This window comes from Pristis pectinata, chromosome 6, assembly GCF_009764475.1.
Source record: "Pristis pectinata isolate sPriPec2 chromosome 6, sPriPec2.1.pri, whole genome shotgun sequence".
In the NCBI taxonomy this organism is placed as follows: Eukaryota; Metazoa; Chordata; class Chondrichthyes; order Rhinopristiformes; family Pristidae; genus Pristis; species Pristis pectinata.
Window position 1 is genome coordinate 7,517,275 of NC_067410.1, and position 16,304 is coordinate 7,533,578.

Genomic DNA, 16,304 nt, shown 5'->3' on the forward strand with positions numbered 1-16,304 from the left:
ATGCATCTCTTCAATTACTTAAGGAATAAGACTTCCTTTAATTTAAAAATCAATTTTTGAATTTTAGATATTTTAGAGGTGAATACAAAAACAATTTCATTACATAAGAAACACTGTGCTTTCAATAATAGTTGAATACTTGACAGGCTTCCATGAATTCTTTGCTTTAATGTTACTTACCAGCCCCCAAAGAGCTCCTTCCGTGGTAGCAATGATAGTAGCAGCTCTTGGAGTGTTGTACATCAGTGCCAGCTCACCGAAGCTTCCGTGGTTGTCATATTTGCCAACGAGCTGAGGCTGCCCACCCTTTGTTACATATATATCATATGTACCTCTGTCAAAAAAGATGCAAGAAAAAAAGGTTTGAGGGTTTTGACAAACTCACGTCTTATACATTTCATCCTTCAAGTTTAAACATTCCAACATTCAATGGAGTCTTTAGTAAATATGCAACATCTGCTATTTTTATTTCCACAAACGTTCTTTGGGGAATGAAAGCTACCATGCATATCCTGTCTGTCTAACCTGCAACTCCAGGCCCACCAATGAGATTCACTTTTAATTGCTTCCTCAGTTCAAGGGTGATTATTGATTGACGATACATGCTGTCATTGCCAGTAATGTCAACAGTTAATGAGCGACTGAAAATGTCTTCAGTGGCCATTTCTGTGACAGAAATTTACTAAAAACTACTGATTAAATTATTGAGGAAGCTCTTCCAATGGCTCAGCAAGGTGGTAAGTTTAATGTGTAATGCTGTCCAGAGTATAAAAATTCAATCACCATTCTACTGAGTTATTGGACCACTGAGCTATTTCAGAGGAGGCTATATTCTATCATCCAACAATGCCTCATAGATTTGGTGATTTGGGCAAGGTACAGAGGGCCTTTAGCAGTTGAATAGCTTCTGTAGCGTTCAGCAACCAAAGATGAACCTGAACAAGGAAATGAATCCAAGTGCTCTCATGTCGAAAGTCTAAAATTTAAATAGACTTTTATAATGAATTAATGAATCAAAGGAAGGTACAAAGCAGTGGTCTAGAATTTATTTTTTTGTTTGTTTTTAATAAAAGGATGGTCAGCAAAAATCTGAAGACCAACACATCTGACTAAAGATAGCTTCAGGAAGAAAAGTTGCATTGTAAAGTCAGCAATTCAACAACCCCGTCCTGCTGTTCTCACCTTTTGATTTTCAGCACAAAGTGACAAAGATAGGACAAGAGATTTGAAACAATGAAATAGCCAATAAATCTCTCCAAATGTATTGAGGTGCCATTCAATATTCCAGAAGTGCAAGTTTTCATTAAAAGATCAAATAGCAGCAGCTTACAGTTCATACATCCTTGTAATGTCAAGAAATAGGTGGACAAGCATTTATCCTTTTACAGCAAAGCAAGATACAATATGCTTAAGGAGAAACTAGGAAAAAGATTTTTAGTAAATACAACATCATCAATAAGGCTTATCTGTGTTTGGCTTCCCAAATAACATTTGGGCAATATGCAAGTATAATGCAGAGCTTTGGCTCAAGGGGCTTAGGCGTAAAGGGGCGAGGAAAGGTAGGTGACTTGAGTTAAGGAAGGGGTATGAGTGCAGTTTCCTGCACTCTGTGTCAGATCTGGGAGTTCCCAGAGCCTCCCTGCCTCTAGGAAGGGGAACTGGAGATGCAGCTCGATGATCTTCATCTGGTCAGGGAGAATGAGGAGGTGATAGAAAGGAGTTATAAGCAGGTGGTCACACCGGAGCCACGGGAGTCAGGTAAGTGGGTCACAGTCAGGAGGGGGAAAGGGAAGAGTCAGGTACCAGAGAGTACCCCTGTGGCTGTACCCCTTGACAATAAGTACTCCTGCTTGAGTACTGTTAGGGGAGACAGCCTACCTGGGGAAAGCAACAGTGGCAGTGCCTCTGGCACAGAGTCTGGCCCTGTGGCTCAGAACGGTAGGGAAGGAGAGAGGAGGGCAGTAGTGATAGGGGACTATAGTTAGGTGGGCAGATAGGCGATTCTGTGGACGCAGGAAAGAAACACGGAAGGTAGTTTGCCTCCCAGGTGCCAGGGTCTGGGATGTTTCAGATCTCATCCAAGATATCCTGCAGAGGGAGGGAGAACTGCCAGAGGTTGTGGTACATATCGGTACCAATGACATAGGTAGGAAGAGGGATGAGGTCCTGAAAAAAGACTATAGGGAGTTAGGAAGGAAGTTAAGAAACAGGACCTCAAAAGGTAGTAATTTCAGGATTACTGCCTGTGCCACGTGACAGTGAGTATAGGAATAGAATGAGGTGGAGGTTAAATGCGTGGCTGAGGGATTGGAGTAAGGGGCAGGGATTCAGATTTCTGGATCATTGGAGCCTCTTTTGGGGCAGGTATGACCTATACAAAGAGGACGGGTTGCACTTGAACCCCAGGGGGACCAATATCCTGGCGGGGAGGTTTGCTAAGGCTACTGGGGAGAGTTTAAACTAGAACTGTTGGGGAGTGGGATCCAAACTGGAGAGACTGGGGCAGAGGTGTTTGGCTCTCAAACAGAGAAAGCTAGTAGTAGGTACGTGAGGGAGGATAGGCAGGTGACAGAGAAGGGATGTGCTCAGACCGGTTTGATGTGTGTCTATTGTAACGCAAAGAGTATTGTGAACAAGGCCAATGAGCTTAGAGCTTGGATAAATACTTGGAGGTATGATGTGGTGGCCATTACAGAGACTTGGATGGCTCAGGGACTGGAATGGTTACGTCAAGTGCTGGGTTTTAGATATTTCAGAAAGGACAGGGAGGGAGGCAAAAGAACTGGGGGAGTGGCACTGTTGATCAGAGATAGTGTCACGGCTGCAGAAAAGGTGGATGTCATGGAGGGACTGTCTACGGAGTCTCTGTGGGTGGAGGTTAGGAACAGGAAGGGGTCAATAACTTTACTGGGTGTTTATTATAGGTCGCCCAATAGTAACAGGGATATCAAGGAGCAGATAGGGAAGCAGATCCTAGAAAGATGTGAGAATAAGAGAGTTGTTGTGATGGGGGATTTTAATTTCCCTAACATTGATTGGCATCACCATACAGTGAGGGGTGTAGATGGGGTGGAGTTTGTTGAATGTGTTCAGGAAGGACTCTTGACACAATATGTAGATAAGCCTACAAGAGGAGAGGCTGTGCTTGATTTGGTATTGGGAAATGAACCTGATCAGGTGTCATATCTCTCAGTTGGAGAGCATTTTGGAGATAGTGATTGTAATTCTCTCCCCTTCACGATAGCATTGGAGAGAAATAGGAGCAGACAGACTAGAGAGGTGTTTACTTGGAGTAAAGGGAATTATGAGGTTCTCAGGCAGGAAACTGGAAGCTTAAATTGGGAACAGATGTTCTCAGGGAAAAGTACGGAAGAAACGTGGCAAATATTCAGGGGATATTTGGGTGGCGTTCTGCATAGGCATGTTCCAATGAGACAGGGGAGTCACAAGAGGATACAGGAACCGTGGTGTACAAAGGATATAATAAATCTAGTCAAAAAGAAAAGCTTACAAAAAGTACACAGAGCTAGGTGATGTTAGAGATCTGGAAGATTCAAGATTTACTTTATTGTCCTTTCTCTGAGTATTTACATACACAAAAAAAATGAAATACTGTTTCTCACCAGCTCATATCAGTGCAACAAAAAGAACAGTGATAAATATCAAAAATAGTCTATAAAAACATCTCTAAAACAAAACTAACAGGAAGGAGCTTAAGAAAGGAAATTAGGAGAGCCAGAAGGGGACATGAGAAGGCCTTGGCGGGCAGGATTAAGTAAAACCCCCAAGGCATTCTACAAGTATGTGAAGAGCAAGAGGATAAGATGCGAAAGAATAGGGCCTATCAAGTGCAGCAGTGGGAAAGTGTGTATGGATCCGGAGGAAATAGCGGAGGTATTTAATGAATACTTTACATCAGTATTCACTACGGAAAAAGATCTGGGGGATTGTAGTGAGGACTTGCAGCAGGCTGAAAAGCTTGAGCGTGTGGATATTAGGAAAGAGAAGGTGTAAGAACATTTGGAAAGCATCAAGTTGGATAAGTCACGGGGACCGGATGAGATGTACCCCAGGCTGCTGTGGGAGGCGAGGGAGGAGATTGCGGAGCCTCTGGCGATGATCTTTGCATCATCGATGGAGACAGGAGAGGTCCCAGAAGATTGGAGGGTTGCAGATGTTGTTCCCTTATTCAAGAAAGGGAGTAGAGATAGCCCAGGAAATTATAGACCAGTGAGTCTTACCTCAGTGGTTGGTAAACTGATGGAGAAGATCCTGAGAGGCAGGATTTATGAACATTTGGAGAGGTATAATATGATTAGGAATAGTCAGCATGGCATTGTCACGGGCAGGTCCTGCCTTACGAGCCTGATTGAATTTTTTGAGGATGTGACTAAACACATCGATGAAGGGAGAATAGATGATGTAGTGTATATAGATTTCAGCAAGGCGTTTGATAAGGTACCCCATACAAGGCTTATTGAGAAAGTAAGGAGGCATGGGATCCAAAGGGGACATTGCAATGTGGATCCAGAACTGGCTGGCCCACAGAAGGCAGAATGGTTGTTGAAAGGTCGTATTCTGCATGGAGGTCGGTGACCAGTGGTGTACCTCAGGGATCTGTCCTGGGACCCTTACTCTTTGCGATTTTTATAAACGAGCTGGATGAAGAAGTGGAGGGATGGGTTAGTAAGTTTGCGGATGACACAAAGGTTGGATGTGTAGTGGATAGTATAGAGGGCTGTCAGAGGTTACACGGGACATAGATAGGAAGCAAAGTTGGGCTGAGAAGTGGCAGATGGAGTTCAACCCAGATAAGTGTGAAGTGGTTCATTTTGGTAGGTCAAATATGATGGCAGAGTTTTGTATTAATGGTAGGACTCTTGGCAGTGTGGAGGATCAGAGGGATCTTGGGGTCTGAGTCCATAGGATGCTCAAAGCAGCTGCACAGGTTGACTCTGTGGTTAAGAAGGCATATGGTGTATTGTCCTTCATCAATCGGGGAATCGAATTTAGGAGCCGAGAGGTATTGTTGCAGCTAGATAGGACCCTGGTCAGACCCCACTTGGAGTACTGTGCTCAGTTCTGGTCACCTCACTACAGGAAGGATGTGGAAGCCATAGAGAGGGTGCAGAGCAGGTTTACAAGGATGCTGCCTAGATTGCAGGGCATGCCTTATGAAAGCAGGTTGAGGGAACTCGGCATTTCTTCTTTGGAGCAACGGAGGATGAGGGGGGACCTGATAGAGGTATATAAGATGATGAGAGGCATTGATCGGGTAGATAGTCAGAGGCTTTCCCCCAGGGCTGAAATGGTTGCCACAAGAGGACACAGGTTTAGGGTGCAGGGGAGTAGGTATAGAGGAGATGTCAGGGGTAAGTTTTTTTTACTCAGAGAGTGGTGAGTGCGTGGAATGGGCTGCCGGCAACGGTGGTGGAGGCGGAAACTATAGGGTCTTTTCAGACACTTTTGGATAGGTACATGGAGCTGAGAAAAATAGAGGGCCATAGGTAAGCCTAGTAATTTCTGAGGTAGGGACATGCTCGGCACAGCTTTGTGGGCCGAAGGGCCTGAATTGTGCTGTAGGTTTTCTATGTTCTATGTGGTATAAATCGCCACGGCAGCAAGAATTGTTGTGCAATGAAAACTGAGACCAATCTTACATTAATAGAGGTGGTTTTAAATCAAGTGCTTTAAATACAGGTTTCCAGGGTGCTGAATCTAGCCACTTAATATACCACAGCAGACTTGGCAACAAAGAACACTAATTCAATTTGTGTGGGAAATGCATTTCCAGTCCAGGCCAACAAGTCAGTGGTTGGGGAGTTGGGGGTGTTCACCTGTGGCAAGAAAACAAAATACAGCAGACCTGAACTCCATTCCAACTGCCAAGTATGATCAAGGGGGAATTGAATTAACTGAATAGCTCTGTCTGAGAGCAGAAAGTATAGAGTACCCTCCTCCTTTGTGTGTGATAATGGATGTTGGTAAGATAATGAAGTGCATTTTTAGAGAAATAGGGTTAAAAATTAGTCTTTGAACACTAGATTATCATTGTGCATTGTACTCTTCTCCCAATATTGGGTGAAGAGATTGAATAACAATAGACAGCCAATCGTCTAGTGTTAAACAGATACCAGAGGAGGCATAGACAGGTTAGATAGCTGAAGACTGTTTCCTACAGTAGGGGTGTCTAAAACTAGAGGGAAAAGGTTTAAGGTGAGAGCGAGGAGGTTTAAGGTGAGAGGGAGGAGGTTCAAGGATCTGAGGAGTAAATTTTTCACACACATAGTGTAGCTGGTATCTGGAATGAGCTGCCAGAGGAGACGGTGGAAGCAGGAACAGTGACAATATTTAAGAGGCAGCTGGACAGGTAGTTGAATGAGAAAGGCATGGAGGGACATGGAATTAATGCAGGCAAATGGGATTGGCATTAATAGGCATGATGGTCGGCATAAACCGAAGGGCCTGTATCTATGCTGTATAATTTTATGACTCTGAATCGAGAGACAGAAGGCAAATTTCTACCCTGTTGAGTCTGTACGTGACAAAGGTTCAACAAAGATTCAAATAGGGTCAAAAGCAAGCTGTGATGGTGGAATAACCAGACGTTACTAAACAGATGTGATACTTAGCTCAGGATTAAACAGGATGCAAGACTGCACACAAACTGAATTACATTAAAGGCATTGAGTGAAAACTCCATTCAAGAGTTATTCATGTACAAGGTCACCACAGATTATGCTCTTGACGTCATTGGCAATTTAGTGGCACGAAGGCATTAAATGAAGAGCAGCTGTCTTTAACACTACTCTTGTAAGCTAAAAGATAACACCTTCACTCAAACTGGAATTTCACATTATCTGTTGTATGCATTGCCAATGATCAGCAGAAAAAAAGCTACATTTCCCTCATATAACGGAATCATGCTGTTTAAACAAGGTAATGGGTAATTTGACATGCGTATTCCTTAATCCTGTTTCCCAAGCATTGTTCACAATCAAATGCTCATGAGGAATCTTACACTACTGAAAGTCAAGAAGTAGGCACTTTATTAAAATTATTATACTGGTTTGCTGATGGATTTTGTTCAAAACCAAAGGACAGAAACTATTGTGCATTACCAACATTGGGGCTGAATAAAACAAACTTCATTTATATGTCAAATACAAATAAGAAGATGGCTGAATTTAGAAACAAGAACAGAAAATGCTGGAGACACTCAACAGGTCAGGCAGCATCAGTATAAAGACAAACAGTTAACATTTCAGGTCAAAGTCACAAGTCAGAACCGGGAAAGGGAAAAAAAACAAGATAGCTTTAAGTTGCAGAGAGGGAATGAGAATGATGGGCAGGACAAGGGGAATCTCTCTGGTAGGGCAAGACCAGAGTTACTGTGATGATATGCTGTTGAAGAAGGTACTTGGTTGATAGGCTAATGAGGGAAGTTAGTGAGAATGGGAGAAAATGCAAACAACAGAGTGCAAAAGCTGCAAAATGCAGGGCTGTTGAAAATGCCCGGCAGGCCAAGCGAGTGGAGAGAGAAAACCTGAGCTCATGTGACAGATGGATGACCTACAACAGATACAGCCAGTTCTAATGTAAACAGAGAAAGCATGTTACCTAAAGGTGTTGGATTTGACAGAGTATGGAAGGCTTTGCAGATGGGTGATGAGGTGTTAAACAATGCAAGAGGCCACAGGTCAGAGATGGAGTTAAATGGAGAATTAAGTCACAGGTTATCAGAAGTTCAGGGTAGGCCCTGCACATTCAGCACAGGTTAGGATTCTCTGATGTAGATGTCACAATATCATGAGCAGCAAATGCTATGAAAGAATGCAAGTGAATTTGCTGCTTCACTTGGAAGGAGTGTTTGGGTTCCTAGAAGTTAGGAAGGGAAGAAATAAAAGGGCAGGTATTGGATCTCCTGCACAGGAAAGTGCGGTATGGGAAGTTCTTGGTTCAGGGAGACCAATAGACCAGCAAATCGGCAAGGGAATGGTCCCTTCACAATACTGAAAGGGGAGGCAATCATGTTGTTGGTGGTGGAATCTCTTTAAAGGTGGTGGACTGAGAACCTGCATCCAGACGACAGGGGCTGCCCTGAACTTTCAGTTGCCTGCCACAGTAATTCTTCATCCCGCACTATTATAACAAGGGCCAATGTAAACTTGAAAAACAGCACCTCATCTTCCATCTGGGTGAGTGCAGTCTTCCGGATTCGGTATTTAATTCAACAATTTCAGGTAACTTGTTTTCTCTATTTTTTCCCCAAATTGACAAATGATGCTGAATGTCACGAATCCAAATATTGGGTCAGTTTTTTGCTTTCCACCAGCACAATCTGACTGGCTGAGCGTTCCTTACAGCTCTGTACTTTACAGCCTATATGATCCTTTGTTCGTGTTACCTCTAAATGCCCTTATTAATCTATCATCGGGATGACTCTGTTTACAGCTTATCCCCATAGTAACTCTGGCCGATCACAGATACTCCCTTTATCCCATGAGGCCTTCTCCCACCTCTCTGTAATTCAAAAATCGCTGCTTTCACCATCTCCCAGTTCTGATTAAGGGTCTTCAACCTTAACTGTGCTTCTCTTTCCACAGATGCTACCTGACCCACTGAGTATTTTCTGCTTTTACTTCAGGTTTGCGGTAGCTGAAGCTTATTTATTTTCATTGGCTGGATTCAGAATTGTTTTTTTTGGACAATGGGACACAGAGAAAGGAAAGAAGAAACAAACAAGGAAAGGAACAGAGGAGAAGGGAAAGAAAGAATGATATGGGGATGTGTAGAAAATCCTTTCTTTAAAAATAATAAAGGGTTTATGATCTAGAACTCAGTGCTGTAGAGTTATACAGCTTTTCTGCCTAATTGGTCCATGCCAACCAAGGTGTTAACGTAAGCTTTTCCATTTACCTGCATCTGTCCCATATCCCTCTAAACTTTTCCTACCCATGTTGGTGTAGCCACGGGCACTTGCATGGGCTTTAGCTATGCCTGTCTTTTCACTGGCTACATGGAACAGTCCTTGTTTCAAAACTACTCTGGCATGACGGCACGGTAGCATAGTGGTTAGCACAATGCTTTACAGCGCCAGCGACCTGGGTTCAAATCCGGCCACTGTCTGTAAGGAGTTTGTACGTTCTCCCCGTGTCTGTGTGGGTTTCCTCCGGGTGCTCCGGTTTCCTCCCACATTCCAAAGACGTACAGGTTAGGAAGCTATGGGCATGCTATGTTGGCGCCGGAAGCGTGGCGACACTTGCGGGCTGCCCCCCCCCCCCAAAAATCACTACGCAAAAGATGCATTTCACTGTGTGTTTCGAGGTACATGTGACGAATAAAGATCTTATCTTATCACTGCCCAACTCTTTCTCTGCTACACTAATGACTGCATTAGTGCTAGCTCCTGCACATACAGAACTCAGCAATTTTATCACATTTGCTATGAACTTCTACCCTGCTCTTAAATTCACTTGGATCATTTCTGACACCTCTTTCCCTTTTCTGGATGTCTGTGTCTCCATCTCAGGAGATAAACTATCTACTAATATTCACTATAAACCCACCAACTCTGAGCTGCCTTGACTACACTTCCTTCCAGCCAGTCTCTTATAAGGATGCCATTCCTTTCTCTCAGTTTCTTTGTCTCCTCTGCATCTGTTCTTTTCCAGGACATTCAAGAAACTTGGCTACGCCTCTTCTGTGTTTGATGGACCCCTCAGCCACATCTCCTTCTTTTCCCACACTTCTGCTCTCATCCCACCCCTCCCCCCAGACAGAATTTCCCCAGTACTCACCCTTCGCCCAGCAGCCTCTGCATGCAGCGCATCATCCTTCATCATTTCCGTCAGCTACATCGGGATCCCACCACCAGTCACATCTTCCCCACCCTTTCCTACTTTCTACAGGGACCACTCTCTCCATGTCTTCCTGGTTTGCTCATCCTTAGCCACACAACTCTCCCCATTTCCTGGCACTTTCCCCTGCAACACCTATCCCTACACTTCTTCCCTTAACAACATCTAGGAGCTAAACTGCCCTTCCAAGTCAGGCAAAGACCCACGTGCACATCTTCCAACCTTGTCTACTGTTCTCAATGTGATCACTACATTGACGAGACCAAGCATAGACTAGGCAACCATTTTGCAGAACACTTGTGTTGCCTGCAATGGCCATGCAGAGCTCCCAGTTGTCTATCACCTGCACACTTAACCTACCAGGTCCCCCATCCCCTCCCCCAAAAGGTTCCTTCTGCCCATCACCCCTCCCTCACTTGACCCCACATCACCTTCCTTACTTACCAGATTCCAGCATTTGCAATGTCTTGTATCTCCAGTTATTACGTTCTAGCCTGTCTCTACCTCCACCCTCCATTCACCCCACCTGGGTCCATCTGCCCATCATCCCCCTCCTCACCTAGTTGTACTTACCATTTGCTAGCCCGTCCCACCCCTCCCTCTCACCTCTTTATACTGGCCATCTCCCCTCTACACACTCAGTCCTGATGCAGGGTCTCAAACCAAAACGTTGACTAGCCCTAGTCTGCAACTTTTCACCTTACCTGTGCCCCACATGATTTTATAAACCTCTGTAAGGTCACCCCTCAGCCTCCTTTCCTCCATGCCCTCCAGTCCCGGCAACATCCTTGTGAATCTTTTTTACACCCTCTCCAGCTTAATCACATCCTCTCTATAGTGTGGCGACCAGAACTGCACACAGTACTCCGTGCCCTTGAATGAAGAAAATTATAGCCTACAAAAAAGGGAAGTGGATAGACATGTGAAGGAAAATAATTTGCAAGGCTACAGGAGAAGACCAGGGGTATGGGAATGATTACGTTGCTCTGAGAAGCCAGCATAGTCTTGAAGGACCAAATAACATTCTTGCACTCTGTAACAATTCTTATGATACCATGATTCTAGGAAGGAAATAAATAATAAATAAAAACACATCTGCATGTATGTAGGATTTCTCACAACATTATTCCAAAGTATTTTAAAACCAATGATGTACTTTTTGAAGTGCAGTTAGCAAGATTAAGGAAAGAGAGAAAAAATAACAGTAGCAGCTACCACAGTGCTGAGCTTGGTTTAAGAGTGTGAAGATAAGAGGAAATTAAAAATAAGAAAGAATAATGGAGATAAATAGTTCATTGTGTAGGGTAAGAGCGGTATATTTTTTTTTAAAAAACAGCCCATTTTTAATTTGATTCATGCTTGCGATGGTAATATGCAAGATGGTGGAAGGACCTGGGATGATGGACTGAACATGCTTTCCATTCCAGGTTTAGATTAAGATTTGAAAATTGTGTTTTGAAGTGTTGACTTTGACACAGCATTTACCTCAATACATTTGTCAGAATTTTTTTTTCTGGCTGACAATGTTCTCTCCTAAAACGCACACTATTCATCTCACGCATCAGCCCTTTAATTTGTATGGTAAGTATGGAACATATTCCGAAGTCATTGCCAATGTTATTTTACAACTGACTGCCAAATTATGATGAGAAAGTGGGACATGGCAGCAACATGCAGTTGAGAAAAGACAAACTAAGATAGAGATTTGAGGACAACAGATCTACACTTCCGTGCAGAGTACAGTAGCGCAATGTTTAAGTTAATGAACTAGTACCCAGAATTCTGGCTCACAGCAGAATGGGAATTTAAATTCAAGCGATTAAATAAATCTGATTCTATCAAACTAGTGGCAAAAAAAAATCAATCTGGTTCATTAATATAATTCATCCTTATTTGATCTGAGCTTTGTGATTTTATATCTGCATTTGTGTTCAAGTTTGGTCTGGTAGCCAAGCTCCAGCTGCTAAATATTAAGTGATAAGAATCAAGGCCATGGCTCCTTCGTGGCACTGCAAATGATTCAATAATCATGTCACAAATTAAGCACCAAATCCCACAACACCCTCGAACACAAACCTGAATGAGTGATGAGGAAATCGTCAAATTCTGCTTTACTCATTTGAGTGACAACTTCTTCAACCTACAAAGAATTACTTCATTTCACTTGACATGCTCCCTTTTAAAAAGGCTGAACCTCATCTTTCCCCAGTTGTAGAATAAATGTACAGATGTGGATCAAATCTCAGCAGAGAACTAACATCAATTTGTGAAATGCAAAACTCAAGTGGTTTAGAACCATCATTTCAATCTAAAAATAAAAGACTGCCCTTTTAACCACTTCAATGCATTCATTACTTTCATCAGAGGGATCTTGGGGTCCGAGTCCATTGGACGCTCAAAGCGGCTGCGCAGGTTGACTTTGTGGTTAAGAAGGCATATGGTGTATTGTCCCTCATCAATCGGGGAATTGAATTTAGGAGCCGTGAGGTATTGTTGCAGCTATATAGGTCCCTGGTCAGACCCCACTTGGAGTATTGTGCTCAGTTCTGGTCGCCTCACTACAGGAAAGATGTGGAAGCCATAAAGAGGGTGCAGAGGAGATTTACAAGGATGCTGCCTGGATTGCAGGGCATGCCTTATGAAAGCAGGTTGAGGGAACTCGGCCTTTTCTCCTTGGAGAGACGGAGAATGAGGGGGGACCTGATTGAGGTGTATAAGATGATGAGAAGTATTGATAGGGTAGATAGTCAGAGGCTTTTCCCCAGGGCTGAATTGGTGGCCACAAGAGGACATAGGTTTAAGGTGCTGGGGAGTAGATATAGAGATGTCAGGGGTAAGTTTTTTTTACTCAGAGCGTGGTGAGTGCGTGGAATGGGCTGCCGGAAATGGTGGTGGAGGCTGATATGACAGGGTCTTTCAAGAGACTGTTAGATAGGTACATGGAGCTGAGTAAAATAGAGGGCTATGGGTAAGCCTAGTAATTTCTAGGGTAGGGACATGTTCAGCACAGCTTTGTGGGCCTGAATTGTGCTGTAATTTTTCTTGTTCTATAAATAGCAGAGTGAAATTTACCACGTTAAATATTCACTCACAATTTTGCCAGTGGCAGGTGTCACAGATTCAAGTCCCCTAATGTCACTCAGTGGAACAGGTGAATGAAAAAATAACTGATCAACTAACTTAAATGTTTTTTATTACTGTTGCACTATATCCAAGAAATTTACACTAAAGTCCAAGTTTGTGATTTGGTCAGAGGCGACAGGTGGCATGGATACTGTGATTTTTCTTAACCTTTGTGTGACTTGTGATGTTCTCTGTGATTTACTAGAACTACTCCATTTTAACGTATTTTAAAATAGCCAAGGTTTGCAGGAGCCATTGCAGCCACTACCATTGATACTGCATGTATTGGTTAGGGTTAAAGAATGTGTTACTATATATTTGTTCTCTTTATACAACTGTGCTCTTACACAACTGTATTCACAATCATGTGGATTTCTGTACTGTACCTGTGACTTCATTCTTCCTCAGACAATTTTTAAGCAAATATACCATGACAGCTCTGAGAATTTAGTCGACATGAACAACACTGTCGTCTGTTACTGAGGACTGCAGAATATCAGTCTCTAGAATTAAAAATTTAATTCTGAAGCACATGCACCACCTTTGCACAAAACATTTCCCAGTTTCCTCCGACATTCACCAAATTATTTCTTGAAAGGGGGCAAGTGAATTGCAAGATTTCACCTAAGTTGCATTTCGTGTTTTCATAGGACTTTCGAGCAAAATCCAAGATTCCCTCGAGTCTAAGAATGAACAAATGGTGTTGTCTCTCGATTCCATGCTCTCAATTCAACAAAAATCCTTGAATTGATTCAGAGAGCTGCTGAAGCAAGTGTCCACTTGACTCTTATGTATATTTACAAAATAGGATCTCCTTGTATATTTGTAAACTTGGACCTTCTTGCATATTCACATTTAAACCAAAAAGCAGCAGCTTGAATGTTGAGATAGATTTGCAGTTAAAATGCATAGAAATCAATCGAAATTACACAGACTGTGAGCTATCAAGCAGGTCATCCTACTCGCTCTATGAAATAAGGATGAGTCATGAATTGCTCTTATACTTTCCCATCTATTCAATTGCATCAGACTGGAAATGTGAAACATTGACCAAGCAAATCAAATTTTTACGTTCAATGCAAAATTACATGGGCTGGTGGGGAGGTGATGAGATTGCTCTTAGCAGTAGCATCAAAGGGCCTATTACTGAGTCAACAGGCAGTTGTTTTCTGTGGAACAGAAAACGTGCATTTATAAAATTAAGAGTTAATTTTGCAATCAATCAAAATACCACATTAATATAACACCCATAATTTCCTGAAAAAAGCAAGCAGAGTCTGTGTGTTTTGTGCATTTGAAACAGATTTGGGTGGGGGAGGGTTGTTAGGTTAACAGCAAAAATTTACAACCCTCCTGTCAAATTTAAAAATCATTTAAAGGCAATAAGGCGATATTGGAAGTGGGGTGAAGCCGTTTCATTAGTCCAGATGGTCGAGCCTGACTTAAGAGCAAGCATCAACTATTTCTAAATACTATTAACATGGTTTATGAAAGCATTCAAACCTAACAAAACTAAACACACACAATCTGACTTCAGTGGCCTTACCAACACATAGCTATGCATTATCTTGTGTACGGTGCAAAAGATTATTCAATATGAAGGTGCAATGGAGGAAAGCCAAGAACACAGAAACAACTTAACTACTCAGGGTCCAATGGTTAAATATGAATCCTAACAGGAAGTCACGGTAGTGTAGTGGTTAGTGTAACGCTTCACAGTGCCAGCTACCCGGGTTCAATTCCCGCCGCTGTCTGTAAGGAGTTTGTACGTTCTCCCCGTGTCTGCGTGGGTTTCCTCCGGGTGCTCCGGTTTCCTCCCACGTTCAAAACCAAACATACGAGTTAGGAAGTTGTGGGCCTGCTATGTTGGCGCAGGAAGTGTGGCGACACTTGTGGGCTGCCTCCAGAACACTCTACGCAAAAGATGTATTTCACTGTGTATTTCAATGTACATGTGACTAATAAAGATATCTTATCTTTTCCAGGATTCATAAAGACAATTTAAATATCTCAATGATGTTGGCAGCCCCAAATTTAACCTTAACAGTAAGCAGACCAGTTTCCCAATCTTCCCAAGCATGTGTCAGGAGGAGCAGGATTGTTTTGTGTCAACCCTAGCCATTCCTCAATTCCTTCCCCTCACCTATCTTGTTTGGACAGTTTGAACAGCAACTTCCCCACCCCACCCCTTGGGGATTGGGATTCTTGAGGCTCGTTTTGAAACTTTCCCTGCCTAATTTGAAACCAAGCCTCTCAAATGAGGCCAACATCCAGCCACAGAACCCATCAGGGCTAAAAGATGCACATTGTGGATCTGAACTCCATGAGGTCACCCCAAAACTTCCTCTCCAGTCCTCTCTGCTGTCATTGTAACTCTGCTGCAATTCGAGTCAACTTCATGCAAATTTCTGTCAATTATGCTGGAAACTCTACCTTAAATATCTGGCACAGATTCAGGAACTCTTTTCATTTAATGGAGAGCAAGAATTCTGAGGAAGATAGTCAAGTTTCAGTTAATATATACTTTTAAATTGATTAATTCTACTTAAGTTATTTGTATTTTTATTTTTATAAATCTTAAAAAAATACGTTTCAATAATGTCTGTTTTCTTATTAAATAACAAGATTAACTTTTAATACCTTCTGTATTTTTTTTAATGCTTCCAAACATCTCACACGTTCAAAATCTACTGCCTGGTGGTGCAGCTTAGCCAACTGTCAAAACACTTCTGGGGACAGAGCTTGCTATTTAAAATCATCAATTGGAAGTCAGCAGAGACAAGTTGTTGCTTCAGGTAGGAGCAGATAGTGGAGCTGCTCAATGAGCTCACTAGAAATCCTTCAAATGTAAACAATTTTACTTATAAAACATTTATATGTACCCAGATACAAATGCATCTTCTCAGTTGTTCTCATAATAAATTGCAAATTATTCTAATATTTGATTCTATTTTTCCATACAACGTAAGAGACCATTTAGCCCATCAAGTCTTGCCTCACGGAGCAATCCCATTCCCCAACTTAGTTACTTATCACAATTACGAATCACAGGTGGTGATGAGTCAGTGTACAGGAGAGAGATATGACACCTGGTTGAGTGGCGCTGCAACAACAAGATCTCACTCAACGTCAGTAAAACTAAAGACCTGATTGTTGACTTCAGGAAGGGGAAGAAGGGCAAACATACACCAGTCTACATTGGTGGATCAGTGGCAGAGAGAGTCAGCAGCTTTAAATTCCTGGGCATTAAACATATCAGGTGACCAGTCCTGGGCCCTGCACATAGATGCAATCACAAGGAAGGTGCACCAGCGTCTTTAC

The 16,304-nt window shown here is 42.6% G+C and overlaps 1 protein-coding gene across 2 annotated transcripts in view; it reads right to left on the reverse strand.

Moving 5' to 3' along the window:
* Positions 1-16,304, reverse strand: part of prkar2aa (protein kinase, cAMP-dependent, regulatory, type II, alpha A) — a 267,193-nt gene that overhangs the window by 22,386 nt on the left and 228,503 nt on the right. For both annotated transcript variants that reach the window (XM_052017160.1, XM_052017158.1), the window contains one exon: positions 181-334. In XM_052017160.1, coding sequence (XP_051873120.1) covers positions 181-334 — 154 coding nt within the window. The remainder of the gene's footprint in view (positions 1-180; positions 335-16,304) is intronic.